The following is a 14,312-nucleotide window of genomic DNA, read 5'->3' on the forward strand; positions in this document are numbered from 1 at the left end:
AAAAACGACATAGTATAGTAAGGCGTTTTTGGCCCGAAAAAACGACGTAATATAGTAAAGCGTTTTTGAGCCGAAAAAAACGACATAGTAAAGTAAGGCGTTTTTGGCCCGAAAAAAACTACATAGTATAGTAAGGCGTTTTGGGCCGAAAAAAACTACATAGTATAGTAAGGCGTTTTTGGCCTGAAAAAAACGACATGTATAGTAAGGCGTTTTTGAGCCGAAAAAACGACATAGTATAGTAAGGTGTTTTTGAGCCGAAAAAAACGACATAGTGTAAGGCGTTTTTGAGCTGAAAAAAAAAAACGACATAGTATAGTAAGGCGATTTTGAGCCGAAAAAAACGACATAGTATAGTAAGGCGTTTTTGGCCCGAAAAAAATGACATAGTAAGGCGTTTTTGGCCCGAAAAAACGACATAGTATAGTAAGGCGTTTTTGAGCCGAAAAAAACGACATAGTATAGTAAGGCGTTTTTAGCCGAAAAAAAACGACCATGTATAGTGAGGCGTTTTTAGCCGAAAAAAAAACGACCATGTATAGTAATGCGTTTTTAGCTGAAAAAAACGACCATGTACAGTAAGGCGTTTTTGAGCCGAAAAAAACTACATAGTATAGTAAGGTGTTTTTGGCCCGAAAAAATGACATAGTATATTAAGGCGTTTTTGAGCTGAAAAAAACGACATAGTATAGTCAGGCGTTTTTGAGCCGAAAAAAACGACATAGTATAGTAAGGCGTTTTTAGCCGAAAAAAAACGACCATGTATAGTGAGGCGTTTTTAGCCGAAAAAAAACGACCATGTATAGTAAGGCGTTTTTAGCTGAAAAAAACGACCATGTACAGTAAGGCGTTTTTAGCAGAAAAAAACGACCATGTATAGTAAGTCATTTTTAGCTGGAAATACGACCATGTAAAGTAAGGCGTTTTTTAACGATAAAAACGGCAATGTATAGTAAGGCGTTTTTAGCTGAAAAAAACGACCATGTATAGTAAGTCATTTTTAGCTGGAAAAAACGACCATGTAAAGTAAGGCGTTTTTAGCCGAAAAAAAACGACCATGTATAGTCAGGCGTTTTTAGCCGAAAAAATGACCATGTATAGTAAGGCGTTTTTAGCCCAAAAAAACGACTATATATAGTAAGTCATTTTTAGCTGAAAAAAACGACCATGTATAAGGCGTTTTTAGCCCCAAAAAAACCCTACCATGTATATAATAAGGCATTTTTAGCCGAAAAAAACCGACCATGTATAGTAAGGCGTTTTTAGCCCCAAAAAACCCCCCGACCATGTATATAATAAGGCATTTTTAGCCGAAAAAAACCCAACCATGTATAGTAAGGCGTTTTATAGCCCAAAAAAACCCCGACCACGTACAGTAAGGTGTTTTGTGAATTGTTCCTTGGTGTGAGTGCGAAGAGATGAGGATCAGAAAATGGATGGCCGCGCTTGTTTCTGAGAACACACAGGATGTCCAGAGCTTGAATCGAACCCTGCACCTCTGCACTGTGACACAGCTGAACTAACCATTCGACTACCAGGACAGCCATGAGCAGTTCACATTGTCCCAAGAAAAGACACTTTTTTCACAATACGAGCCCATGAATAGGATGGCTTTTATTTGTGTCGGAAGGCATTTTTCACAATAAAAAACCACCGTGTATCAGAAGGCGTTTTGTGAGTTGTTTCTTGGTGTGAATGAGAGAGTGAAGAGGATCAGAAAATGGATGACCTCACATGTTTTTAAGAAATCACAGGAAGGCTGAAGCCGGATTCAAACCCTGCACCTCTGCACTGTGACGCAGACGCGCTAACCACTTGACTAGCAGGCCGGCTACGAACTCCTGGCATTGCCTCAATATGAGACTGTTGTTCAAAAAAATATGACTATGAATACTTATGCTTTTTTTTTGGAACATATTTAAGTTTGGAAGGCGTATTTACAGCCCAAAAAAACAACCACCTTCAATTCCAATCCGCAACTCCCCGTTCCACAAACGCATCGACGCTCTGCGCTGACGCTCCTTTCTTCTCACCGTCGGTTCCACAAGCCATCCATCCATCCAGCCGCCGATAGTCCAACAGTAAGATGTACAGTAAGCCTTTTTCAGCCGAAAAAACCGACTATGTACTGTAAGGAGTTTTTAGCCGAAAAAAACCACCATGTATAGTAAGGCAATTTTTAGCCGAAAAAAAACGACCATGTTTAGTAAGGCGTTTTTAGCCGAAAAAAACAACAACATAGTATATATAGTAAGGCGTTTTGGGCCGAAAAAAACGACATAGTATAGTAAGGCGTTTTTGGCCCGAAAAAAAACGACATTGTATAGTAAGGCGTTTTTGAGCCGAAAAAAAACGACATAGTATAGTAAGGCGTTTTTGAGCCGAAAAAAACCCGACATAGTAAAGTAAGGCGTTTTGGGCCGAAAAAAACGACATAGTATAGTAAGGCGTTTTTGGCCCGAAAAAAAACGACATTGTATAGTAAGGCATTTTTGAGCCGAAAAAAACCCGACATAGTATAGTAAGGCGTTTTTGAGCCGAAAAACCCCGACATAGTATAGTAAGGCATTTTTGGCCCGAAAAAAACAACCTAGTATAGTAAGGCGTTTTTGAGCCGAAAAAAACGACATAGTATAGTAAGGCGTTTTATGAGCCGAAAAAAACGACATAGTATAGTAAAGCGTTTTTGAGCCGAAAAAAACCCCATAGTATAGTAAGGCGTTTTTGGCCCGAAAAAAACGACATAGTATAGTAAGGCGTTTTTGGCCCGAAAAAACAAAATAGTATAGTAAGGCGGTTTTGAGCCGTAAAAAACGACATAGTATAGTAAGGCGTTTTTGGCCCGAAAAAAACGACATAGTATAGTAAGGCGTTTTTGGCCTGAAAAAAACGACATAGTATAGTAAGGCGTTTTTGGCGTAAAGAAAACGACATAGTATAGTAAGGCGTTTTTGAGCCGAAAAAAACGACATAGTATAGTAAGGCGTTTTTGGCCCGAAAAAACGACATAGTATAGTAAAGCGTTTTTGAGCCGAAAAAAATGACATACTATATATATATATATATATATATATATATATATATAGTAAGGCGTTTTTGAGCCGAAAAAAACGACATAGTATAGTAAGGCGTTTTTGAGCCGAAAAAAAGACAGTATAGTAAAGCGTTTTTGAGCCGAAAAAAACGTTTTTGGCCCGAAAAAACAACATAGTATAGTAAGGCGTTTTTGGCCCGAAAAAAAAGACATAGTATATATAGTAAGGCGTTTTTGGCCCGAAAAAATGACATCGTATATATAGTAAGGCGTTTTTGGCCCGAAAAAAACGACATAGTATAGTAAGCCGTTTTTGGCTCGAAAAAAACGACATAGTATACGTTTTTGAGCCGAAAAAACAACCATGTATAGTAGGGCGTTTTTAGCCGAAAAAAACGACCATGTATAGAAAAGCGTTTTAACCCCAAAAAAACGACCATGTATAGTATGGCATTTTTCAATGAAAAAAACCAACCATGTATCGTAAGGCGCTTTTAGCCGAAAAAAAATGACCATGTATAGTAAGCCGTTTTTAGCCGAAAAAAAACGACCATGTATAGTAAGGCCTTTTAACCCAAAAAAACGACCATTATGGTAAGGCGTTTTTTGCCGAAAAAAACAACCATGTAAAGTATATAGTAAGGCATTTTAACCCGAAAAAAACGACCATGTATAGTAAGGTGTTTTTAGCCGAAAAAAAACGACCATGTTTAGTAAGGCGTTTTTAGCCGAAAAAAAACGACCATGTATAGTAAGGCATTTTTAGCCGAAAAAAACAACCATGTATAAAAAAGATAAGATATCCTTTATTTGTCCCCAGTGTGGTAAGGCGTTTTTAGCCAAAAAAGATGACCATGTAAAGTATATAGTAAGGCGTTTTTAGCCGAAAAAAAAACGACCATCTATATAGTCAGCCGTTTTTAGCCAAAAATCATGACCATGTGTAGTCAGGCGATTTTAGACGAAAAACACGACCATGTGTAGTAAGGTGTTTTTCGACGAAAAAAACGACCATGAATAGTAAGGTGTTTTTAGCCCAAAAAAAAGACCATATATAGTAAGGCGTTTTGAGCCGAAAAAAAAGGACCACGTATAGTAAGGTGTTTTTAGCTGAAAAAAACGACCACGTATAGGAAGCCGTTTTTAGCCGAAAAAAACTACCATGTATAGTATGGTGTTTTTAGCCGAAACAAAATGACCATGTTTTGTACGGCGTTTCTTTTTTTATGGATACCATGGATAGTAACTCCTTACTATCCATAGTCGTTTTTTTGGTCTAAAAATGGATTATTAGTTATGGTAGGGCTTTTTTCGGCAAAAAACGCCTTAATAGATACATGGTTGTTGTTTTTTTCGGCTAAAAACGCCTTTCTATACGTGGTCACTTTATTTCCGATAAAAATGCCTTACTATACATGGTCATTTTTTCCGACTAAAAACGCCTTACTATACATGGTCGTTTTTTTTTCGGGCCAAAAACGCCTTACTATACATTTTAAGAACTTACTATATACTTTACATGGTCATCTTTTTCGGCTAAAAACGCCTTATGATACATGGTTGTTTTTTTCGGCTAAAAACGCCTTACTATACATGGTCGTTTTTTTCGGCTAAAAACGGCTTACTATACATGGTCTTTTTTTTCGGCTAAAAGCGCCTTACTATACGTGGTCGTTTTTTTTCGGCTAAAAACACCTTACTGTACGTGGTCCTTTTTTTATTTTATTTGTTAAAACGCCTTACTATTCATGGTCGTTTTTTTCGGCTCAAAACCCCTTTCTATTCATGGTATTTTTTTTTGTCGAAAAACGCCTTACTACACATGGTCGTTTTTTTCGGCTAAAAATGCCTTACTATACGTGGTCCTTTATTTCGGCTAAAAACACCTTACTAAATATGTTCGGGTTTTTTCACCTAAAAACGGCGTACTATACATGGTTGTTTTTTTTCTTTTTGGCAAAAAACGGCTTACTATATACATTGTCGTTTTTTCGGCTAAAAACACCTTACTATACATGGTCATTTTTTTCGGCTAAAAACGCCTTACTATACATGGTCGTTTTTTTCGGCTAATAACGCCTTACTATATACTTTACATGGTCATCTTTTTCGGCTAAAAACGCCTTACTATACATGGTTGTTTTTTTCGTTGAAAAACGCCTTACTGTGCATGGTCGTTTTTTTGGGTTAAAACGCCTTACTATCCATGGTCGTTTTTTCTCGGCTAAAAACGCCTTACTACACATGGTCATGATTTTTTGCTAAAAACGGCTGACTATATACATGGTCGGGTTTTTTTCGGCTAAAAACGCCTTACTATATACTTTACATGGTCATCTTTTTCGTCTAAAAACGCCTTACTGTACGTGGTCCTTTTTTTCGGCTCAAAACGCCTTATTATATATGTTCGGGGGGGTTTTCGGCTAAAAACGCCTTACTATACATGGTTGTTTTTTTTCGTTGAAAAACACCTCACTATCCATGGCCGTTTTTTTGGGTTAAAACGCCTTACTAAACATGGTCGTTTTTTTTCCGGGTTAAAACGCTTTCCTATACATGGTCTTTTTTTCGGCTAAAAACGGCTTACTATACATGGTCGTTTTTTTTTTCGGCTAAAAACGCCTTAGCAAACATGGTCATTTTTTTTTCGTTGAAAAACGCCTTACTATACATGGTCGTTTTTTTTCGGCTAAAAACGCCTTACGATACATGGTCATATTATTCGGCTAAAAGCGCCTTACTATACGTGGTTGTTTTTTTCGGCTAAAAACACCTTACTGTACTTGGTCCTTTTTTTTCAGCTCAAAACGCCTTATTATACATGGTCGTTTTTTTTTTTGTTAAAACGCCTTACTATTCATGGTCGTTTTTTTTTGGGCTCAAAACACCTTACTATTATTCATGGTCGTTTTTTTCATCGAAAAACGCCTTAACCATGCTCGTTTTTATTTGGCTAAAAACGGCTCATCGTTCACTTCAAAGTGAACGGTTCTTTGTACCGGCTCGTTCGCGACCGACACATCACTTGTGAAAATGTAGGTGATTGAACAGTCAGAGGTGCTGCCAAAAAGAACCCTTTCTGCACTGAAATACAATGAAATTAATTTTGATTCTGTTTGCTGCAATACAAACCGGATACTTCATACTTGACCATAAAGTTAATTTAAAACTTAGTACCTCAATTCAAAAACAAAATCTGACGTTCAAAAAAACGTTATTTTGTATTTGTAAGACTGAATATGAAAATAAACAGAATTTAATTTTCAGTGAGGATCAAATACAGTTTCAAAGAAAAAAAAGTATATCGTTTCAAATTCAGATTGTACAATTCAGATTCAGTTATTCAATATGATTCAGAGTAAAATATACAAATCCATCCATTATCCGAGCCACTGACCTTCAATTCACGTAATTCAAATTCAGTATAAACTATTTAAAAGTTATTCACGTTTAGTTTTTGGTGGCAAATATTCCGCCCCACAGCATCACACCTAGTTTAGTTTTGGTTGTAAAGTGTCCTAGAGTTTCTTGAAAGACGCTTATAAATGAAATGTATTTGTATTATTATTATAAGAAATTTCAGGGGTTATTTTTACTGACTATTCATTGTTCATGACATGTACAAATGTTTGTTTTCCTAACACACTGTCCCTTCTTGTTTTCTTACAGTTCTTACAGCCGCTGTGAGACCTAACAGCCTAACATCTTGGGCCTCAGACCAGGAAATTGATGTCACAATCAAAAGATGGCTCCATCTGGCTCCTGATCGGGATGGTGACAGGAAGGAGAGCATGAGAAGAAAAGAGGACATGGAGAGCGCAACAATTTGATGGACAGAAAAATACCGTTCAAGAGTAAGCTGCATCCCAATTTGGACTTTGTGTTCACTGTGAAATAAAGAAAAGTGCATTTTTCCAGTGTATGTGGAGTTATATGTGAGGTTCACAAATTATGACAATAAACATATTTTTATAACAGTCGTTTTTGAGACTTTTTTTTAAATGTGGGTCAAATATGGCTCATGAAAGATGTGGCTTAGTTGAGGTTGAATTCAGGCTGATATCAGGAACCTGTTCGGGCCCAGCGTCGGGCCGGAGTAGGGCCAGATATGGTTTTACAATGCGGCTCAGATCTGGGCCGAATGCGGCCCACATCATGGATGCCAGACGTGGGCCACTGCAGGACCGTCATTCATTGAGGTATGTGGGCCGAGTGTACGTGCAGTGTCTGCCCCAGAGCTGGGCCAGACCAATTTTGCTGACTGGGAAGGGCGAAATACTTGCAGAAAAAAACGATAAGAAATAGCCACAGCGACGACATCGAAAATTTCTCGACGACCACCCACACGCCGCGTGTGGGTGCGTGCATGAAGTAAGGCGCCTGACGGGGAAAGAGGGAGGCGAAGTCGGGGTGGGAGGAGACGCCATTGTAGCCGCCACCGGTCGTTTGTTTATGTTGTAGTGATGGGTAGTTCGCGAACGAACCGGCTCTTAGAACCGGCTCTTTGAAGTGAACGACGGGTGCCGGCTCCTAATAGGGAGCCGCTCTCAACTCATTTACACCCTTTGACGTATAAACACGCCAATTTGCGCATAGCCGCTCCCTCCCCATGACGTATTAATACGTCAATCACGTGTTTTCATGGGGGAGGGTGCAAGAGAGTCTGATGTAACTTCTCACCACAGGATTAGGCTTGACGCCAATGTTAAATAGCAAAAAAATAGCCATCGGGTGGCAGTGGTGCAAAAATCAACCAGGATCACGCCGCAGAAGTAGTAGAAAGGGCGTACAGTGAAGGAGGGGCATATGTGGATAGTGGATTGGAACATTAGCAACTAGCAATGATGGAGAAAAGGAAATAACTAACTAAAAATGATTTTTTTTCCAGTATAAAAGCGTCCTCAAAACAAAACAACAAAGGAGATGGTGTTTGTGTGGAAGAGAAAATGACGCTTCGGTCACTAATCGAAAGCGGCACCCGTCAAACAAACGTCGGCCTGCACAAACATGGCGTGCTACACGCGGCCCGCATAGCTCACGCCGAGTTTCGAGTTCATCTGATGAAGATGAACTTGCTCCACGTCAGCGATCATCGCTTGGCAGAGCATTTTGTGCCTCCCGATGCCCCACATCGCCCACAAATCGTCTCCCCGGCGACTTCCAGCGATGACGGCAAAGAGGCTGCATTGCTTCGCATGGCCTACGCCGGGCACACGTCAGCGATTCGTTGGAATCGTCTTGTAGACGACGGCGAAAACGATGAATTGAAGAGCGATTTGGATCGCGATATGTCGGACTCCGTGTTGTACTCCATTTTGAGTATGTTCAGAATAATATAAATAAAGCCATATAAATAATAAATAGTTGATCTACTGTATATTTTTTACATTAGTAATTCATTTTACACATAATTTTACATTATTTTTGGTAATAAATTTATTTAAGCAACAAAAAAACTGAGGAGCCGTTTAGGAGCCAAAGAGCCAGCTCTTTTTAGTGAGCTGAGCCAAAAAAACCGGCTCTCTAAAAAGAGCCGGAATTCCCATCACTATTATGTTGGGGATTCCGCGGGTCGAGACACGGACGCTCGCCCGGCTCGAGGACGCATGTGTCGGCTACAGTGATCGCGCGGACCCTCGGCCTGCCGGGATGCGGACACGGACGATTGGGAAATGTGGTTCGCTTGAACCGGAGGATAAAATGCGGGCGCACGCCTTCGAAAAAGAAAATCAGGTAAAGTGTGGGGATGAAGAAGGAGAGAAAGATGAGGAGGAGGAAGACAAAATGGAAGAAAGTTGCCCAACTTAGTTGGCTAACTAACCGGCTAGCCAAGTTGCTACTAAACTTTTCGAACAGAGTGCTTAAAAAAAATCCAAACCACACTCGGAGCTGAATGTATTCACATCCAACTCCAATTTCAACACAAACATCGTTTCATGTCACACTTTCTCTTCAATGAACGGAGTTCTCCGCTGCTGCAGATAATATATAAACTAACGGAGCGAGACGCTGAGAGTCGATTCTGCTCTTCCAACATTTTACGCAATTAAACCGATCTTTTGCAAGAGATTTTAGTTTGTGAAACGTTTCCGATTTCCTACTGACGTCACTACTTGCAACTCGCATTCGACTTTGAGCGTCTGAAATGTTCCCATTCTTAAAATAATATTTTTAATTTTAACCCCAACATATATATTTCAGTATTATTTTATTAAACATAGTTTAATCTCACCTAGACTCAAAGAAATAAGTAATTTCTCAATCGTGAGAAATTTTCCAAGGAATTTGCAAAAAAAAGTATCCCAAACATTCAAAGAAATTTGACACGTGTGAGAACCCCCCACTCGCTCATTCTGAATACGCATATTTATATTTTATCATTTATATTTGCTTATATACTTTTGTTCTTCTACTTCTCCCTTTCATAATTTTTGCTGCTGTAAATTGGTAATTTCTCCATGATGAGACAAATAAAGGTGTTCTTATCTTCTATATTGTATATTAAAATATGACAAACATTTATAGATAGAATGGTGAGAAATGGAATGAAAATTGAGAATTTATGTGTTAATTGTGATCAATTTATGAAATGATGTGACTATTTTTGGGGCGGTTAAAACATTAAAAGGGGAATTTCTCAAATAGTTAATTTCAACACATGATTCAAAATCATTTAGAAAAGTAAGCTTTGTGATAAATAAGATAAACACCTAAAAATGTGATCAAAATGTATAGAAAACTTGCTTCAAAAAATGAGAGCGAGTGTTTGACAATTTGACACTTGTTGATCAATATGTGAGTATTTCATGGAAAACGTGTCAGTGCTGGTTCCTTTAAGTTGCCGTTTGGTGTGTGCCGTTTCAGTGGGTCCTCCAATCGGCATGAACATCAGTACAAACTGCACCCCACAGGGGGGTGGCGGTGGGCTGGCTGCGCTGGAGTCGGTTTCCATCATAACCATCACCCTACTGGCATGCCTGGGCAACCTTCTGATCGTGGCCACGCTCTATCGCCGCCCCTACCTGCTGACGCCCAGCAACAAATTTGTCTTCAGCTTGACTCTGTCCAACCTGTTGCTGTCAGCCCTGGTCCTGCCCTTTGTGGCCGTCAGTTCAGCCAAGAGGGAGTGGGTTTTCGGCGTGGTGTGGTGTAACTTCACCGCTCTGCTGTACCTGCTTATCAGCTCGGCCAGCGTGCTCACACTGGGGGCCATCGCCATTGACAGGTTAGCATGAGATCATGATCCATTCATGTTTACCGTCTGTCCATTTGCTATCAATTGGATTCAGGCATGACCAATCAACTCACGCATGCAGCAAGTGACATACAAGTAGTAAGTTTTTTGGGGGGTATATTGTTTTGAGGTGACAACATGATGACGATACAGGGCCAGTGGCGGTTCTGGCAGGGCCACCACAAAATGGCACCCGGTGCCCTAACAGGAAGATTACCGTCCCATCCCGACAGGTACTACGCGGTGCTCTACCCGATGATCTACCCCATGAAGATCACAGGGAACCGGGCCGTGGTGGTGATCGCCTACGTGTGGCTCCACTCCCTGGTGGGCTGCCTGCCCCCTCTCTTCGGTTGGTCCTCCTTCGAGTTTGACTGCTTCAAGTGGACCTGCGTGGCGTCGTGGCACCGCGAGCCAGCCTACACGGCCTTCTGGGTAGCCTGGTGCATCCTGCCGCCCTTCCTGGTCATGCTGGCGTGCTACAGCGTTATTTTCCGCGTGGCCCGCATTAAAGCCCGCAAGGTGCACTGTGGTACGGTGGTCGTCTCCCAAGAGGACGGCGGCGGCAGCGGCTCGCAGAGGAACGGACGCAAGAACTCGAGCACGTCGACGTCGTCCAGTGGTAGTCGGCGGAGCTTGGTGTACTCCGGGAGCCAGTGCAAGGCCTTCGTCACCATCCTGGTCGTGATCGGGACTTTCCTCATGACCTGGGGGCCCTATGTGGGTGTGGTTTGTACAGAGGCTCTGTTCGGACAGGGGAGTGTCTCCCATGGGCTGGAGACTCTGGTGGTGTGGCTGTCCTTCTGCAGCGCCGTGTGCCACCCACTCATCTACGGCCTGTGGAATAAGACTGTGAGGAAGGAGCTTCTGGGCATGTGCTTCGGTGATCGCTACTATAGAGAGTCTTTCGCCACGAGGCACAGGACCTCGCGCCTTTTCAGCATCTCCAACAGGATCACAGGTTTGCGTTCAACTAGTTTGTGCAGTTTTGATTTTCAAGTCATTTTACTGGAATTTTGGCCCCCTGTGCATTTCAAAATGTATTGAAAATATATACATCTTTTTCTTTTTTTCGAGAATGTAGAATTTTTTTTACACTGCGCATCGGTAAACAACAGTAATCTTAACATAAGTTTTCACAACACATTCAAGGGAACTATTTTTACAAATCACCCATTATGAAAATTAAAAATGCAAACGAACCTTGATTTTTGTAAACCATTCTCATAAGTCTGATCAAAACCAACGAAATATATTCCATAGCAAATAATGTTGAACATTTAAAAATTATCCAACTCCTTAAAATATTCTCAAATTTCTGTCGTGTTCCATGAAAGCAGACCAATTATTTTTGCGTATAGCTAAAATAAGACATTTGCAAACATCTTGTATTTTGGAAAACCAATGATCATGTTTATCTATTTTATGACATGTTACAGACCAGTTACTAAATCCTACCGAGTCCACCTTGGTGCATGGTCTTGTCCATCGGTAAAAAAAAAAAAAAAAAAGTTTTTGAATCAAGCAACAGAAATTTTAAAATGTATTTTTATCCCATTCATCAATAGATGTTCAAGTTATAATTTTGTTTTCACCAGACTTGGGATTGTCGCCCCACCTGACGGCCATGTTGGCAGGAGGCGGCCAGCTTCTGACCCCGGGGAGTAGCACTGGAGACACCGGCTTCAGTTTTACTCAGGACTCGTGTAAGTGTCGTGCACACACCACGCAGTGAAAATATTTTTTAAGGAGAATCTCCCCATCGCTGTACTTATATATGCAGTATATTACACGCATTGCACAAAGCAGAAGAAAATAGTCCAAAGCAAGGTGTGCACATTTCCTTTTAACACTGTTGCTTCCAAGACTTAAGTAGCCTACATTTAATGTCAGGTCATTGTTTTTTGATACTTTAGTCCAGCAAATGTCAGATACTTCAAGACTTTTACTCAAGTACTATTCTACAAGGTGGCTTTAACTTGCACCTGTTAGGATATTGGACTACTCTTTCTACATTTTCTCTACTATATTTGCACCCCCAAAAAATTGTACAGTAATCCCTCGTTTATCGCAGTTAATGGGGACCAAAACCAACCGCGATAAACGAAAATCCGCGAAGTAGCAACCAATAAACATATACAGGTAAAAAAAATAAAATATATATATATATATATATACAAATACACACATATGTGTGTACTTGTTTTAAGTCCGCAAATGGCCCGCGAGAAGCTGCAAAACAACAGCGAGTCACAGAGAGCAACATATACAGTAATGTACTCATGTATATGTTTTTTTTTTTTTAATTATGAATATGTTTGAAAAAATCCGCGATGCACTGAAGCCGCGATAAACGAACCGCGAAATAGCGAGGGATCAATGTATTACAATACGACCTGGGTTAGACACGTATTGTCTGCCATCTAGTGGATAATGTAATTATTTTGCCTGTCAGCACTATGTAGCTTGGTTCATGACAGGTCGGGAAACACTATACTGTGTTCGTTAAAACATTGTTCATAAATAATTGATGATGGATAGTTTGATCATGGAACAGTTTGTTTCCTTTGTTACTATTTTGGATATTTGAACCCCCCGTCACTTCGTTTGCATGCTCACCCCCACAGGTACAGATGTGATGCTGCTTGACAACTTTTCCACTGATGGCTCCTGCCATCCACATTATTCCTTCAATCCGTCTGGGAAGAGGAGGAGCTCTGTCACGTTTGAAGACCAGGTGGAGCATTCCAAAGGTATTCGACAGCCCACCCACCCCCACCGCTGAAAGCAGCTCCTCCTTTAGTAAAAGGGCCAAGAAGTACCCTTGTGCTCACTCACCCGCTTCTTCCTCTACACAGCTGAGCATGCAGCGTCAGTGCAGGTCCACGCCGAGGTCCACAAGTCACTGGACACCTTCGCCTCCTGCCTGGCCAAAGCCATAGAGAGCGACGCCAAGCTCACCCTCTTCGGGGACATTTTGGCTGCTCCGGCAAGTCTTTTCACGGCCCGGGTCGCACCCAGGCCCAGATATTTGGACGGTCAGAGACTGAGGCTGGAAAGCATCGATGAAGGCATCGTCAAAGACGACAATGACGAGCGGGTCTGTTCGCAATCTTCCACAGGGATCATTCAGACTGTGAACAATTTTATGTGAAAGACTGAAAAGACATCCTTCATTCCTACATTCACACTCAAATGTTACTCGAAATCCATTCGACCAAGTACTGTCGTAGCACCTAGCTTTGTCAATGGAAAATTATCAACAACATGTAGCGCTAAGTCGGTACCGTGCAGCGGTAGCTTACTTGATACATTTGATGGTTGCTATCGAACCTTCAAAGTGGAACACAAGTTGGTGCAATAGTTGAATTCCAAATTGCTCCAACTACGGAGCATTTTTAAGATGGGAAATATAATCTTAAAAAGATAAATGTAGAGTGGATTACAGGCGAAAACCACGAGTGTAAAAAAAAAACTATATAAAGGGCATTGACCAACTGTAAAAAATACAACTAGTAAATCTCACACATAACGGACACCTGATATGTATTCAAACGAGAGACAGGAAGGTGTTTGACCACTGTCCCGTGCAGTGGGGCAAAAAAAAAAAGAAGCCGAAGAACCCAAAACACACTTGGAGTTAATACTTGAGATGCAAACTGAATCGAAGGCTTTTGATTTTTGAGGTACAGTCTTGCAAAATGTACAAAGTTTTAGAACATTGCACATAAGATGTTCCACTGCGCAAGTCGTGTGTTGTGTGCACGTCCGTGTGTGTGTGTGTAAGATGCACATTTTCTCAGTGTGTGTTTTAAATCTGACGCCACAGTCCCGAACGAAACTCTGGGAGGATGTTATTCGGAAAACATGAGCACATTGATAGCGCTTCAGTCTTACCTCATAGGTTGTATTTTGAATTTTTTTTTTTTTTTAAGTGAGATGTAACCTTTGATTTTCTCCACATTGTAACTAAGACTTGTATCAAGTTTCTATAAAAAAAAGTTTGATACGAGTGCTGTTTTGTTCACGTCACATGGAGTGCAC

General features: G+C 40.7%; 1 protein-coding gene across 1 annotated transcript; it reads left to right on the forward strand.

The window, feature by feature from the left end:
• Nucleotides 1-8,598: 8,598 nt before the first annotated feature.
• On the forward strand, nt 8,599-14,280 carry gpr161b (G protein-coupled receptor 161b). The gene is made up of 6 exons (XM_086123714.1): nt 8,599-8,767; nt 9,899-10,259; nt 10,502-11,229; nt 11,867-11,974; nt 12,896-13,021; nt 13,127-14,280. Exons 2-6 carry the CDS (start codon nt 9,916-9,918, stop codon nt 13,420-13,422), a joined length of 1,602 nt encoding a protein of 533 aa, XP_085979840.1. The 5' UTR covers nt 8,599-8,767; nt 9,899-9,915; the 3' UTR covers nt 13,423-14,280.
• The last annotated feature ends 32 nt before the right edge of the window (nt 14,281-14,312 follow it).

This window comes from Hippocampus guttulatus, chromosome 11, assembly GCF_054856545.1.
Source record: "Hippocampus guttulatus isolate MCC_2025c chromosome 11, RoL_Hgut_1.0, whole genome shotgun sequence".
In the NCBI taxonomy this organism is placed as follows: domain Eukaryota; kingdom Metazoa; phylum Chordata; class Actinopteri; order Syngnathiformes; family Syngnathidae; genus Hippocampus; species Hippocampus guttulatus.

Bases quoted from the DNA above. Each gene is read 5' to 3' on its own strand.
- gpr161b (XM_086123714.1), top strand. From the start codon at position 9,916: ATGAACATCAGTACAAACTGCACCCCACAGGGGGGTGGCGGTGGGCTG. The intron at 10,260-10,501 runs GTTAGCATGAGA...CCATCCCGACAG, and splicing joins GGGGCCATCGCCATTGACAG to GTACTACGCGGTGCTCTACC. The intron at 11,230-11,866 runs GTTTGCGTTCAA...TGTTTTCACCAG, and splicing joins CATCTCCAACAGGATCACAG to ACTTGGGATTGTCGCCCCAC.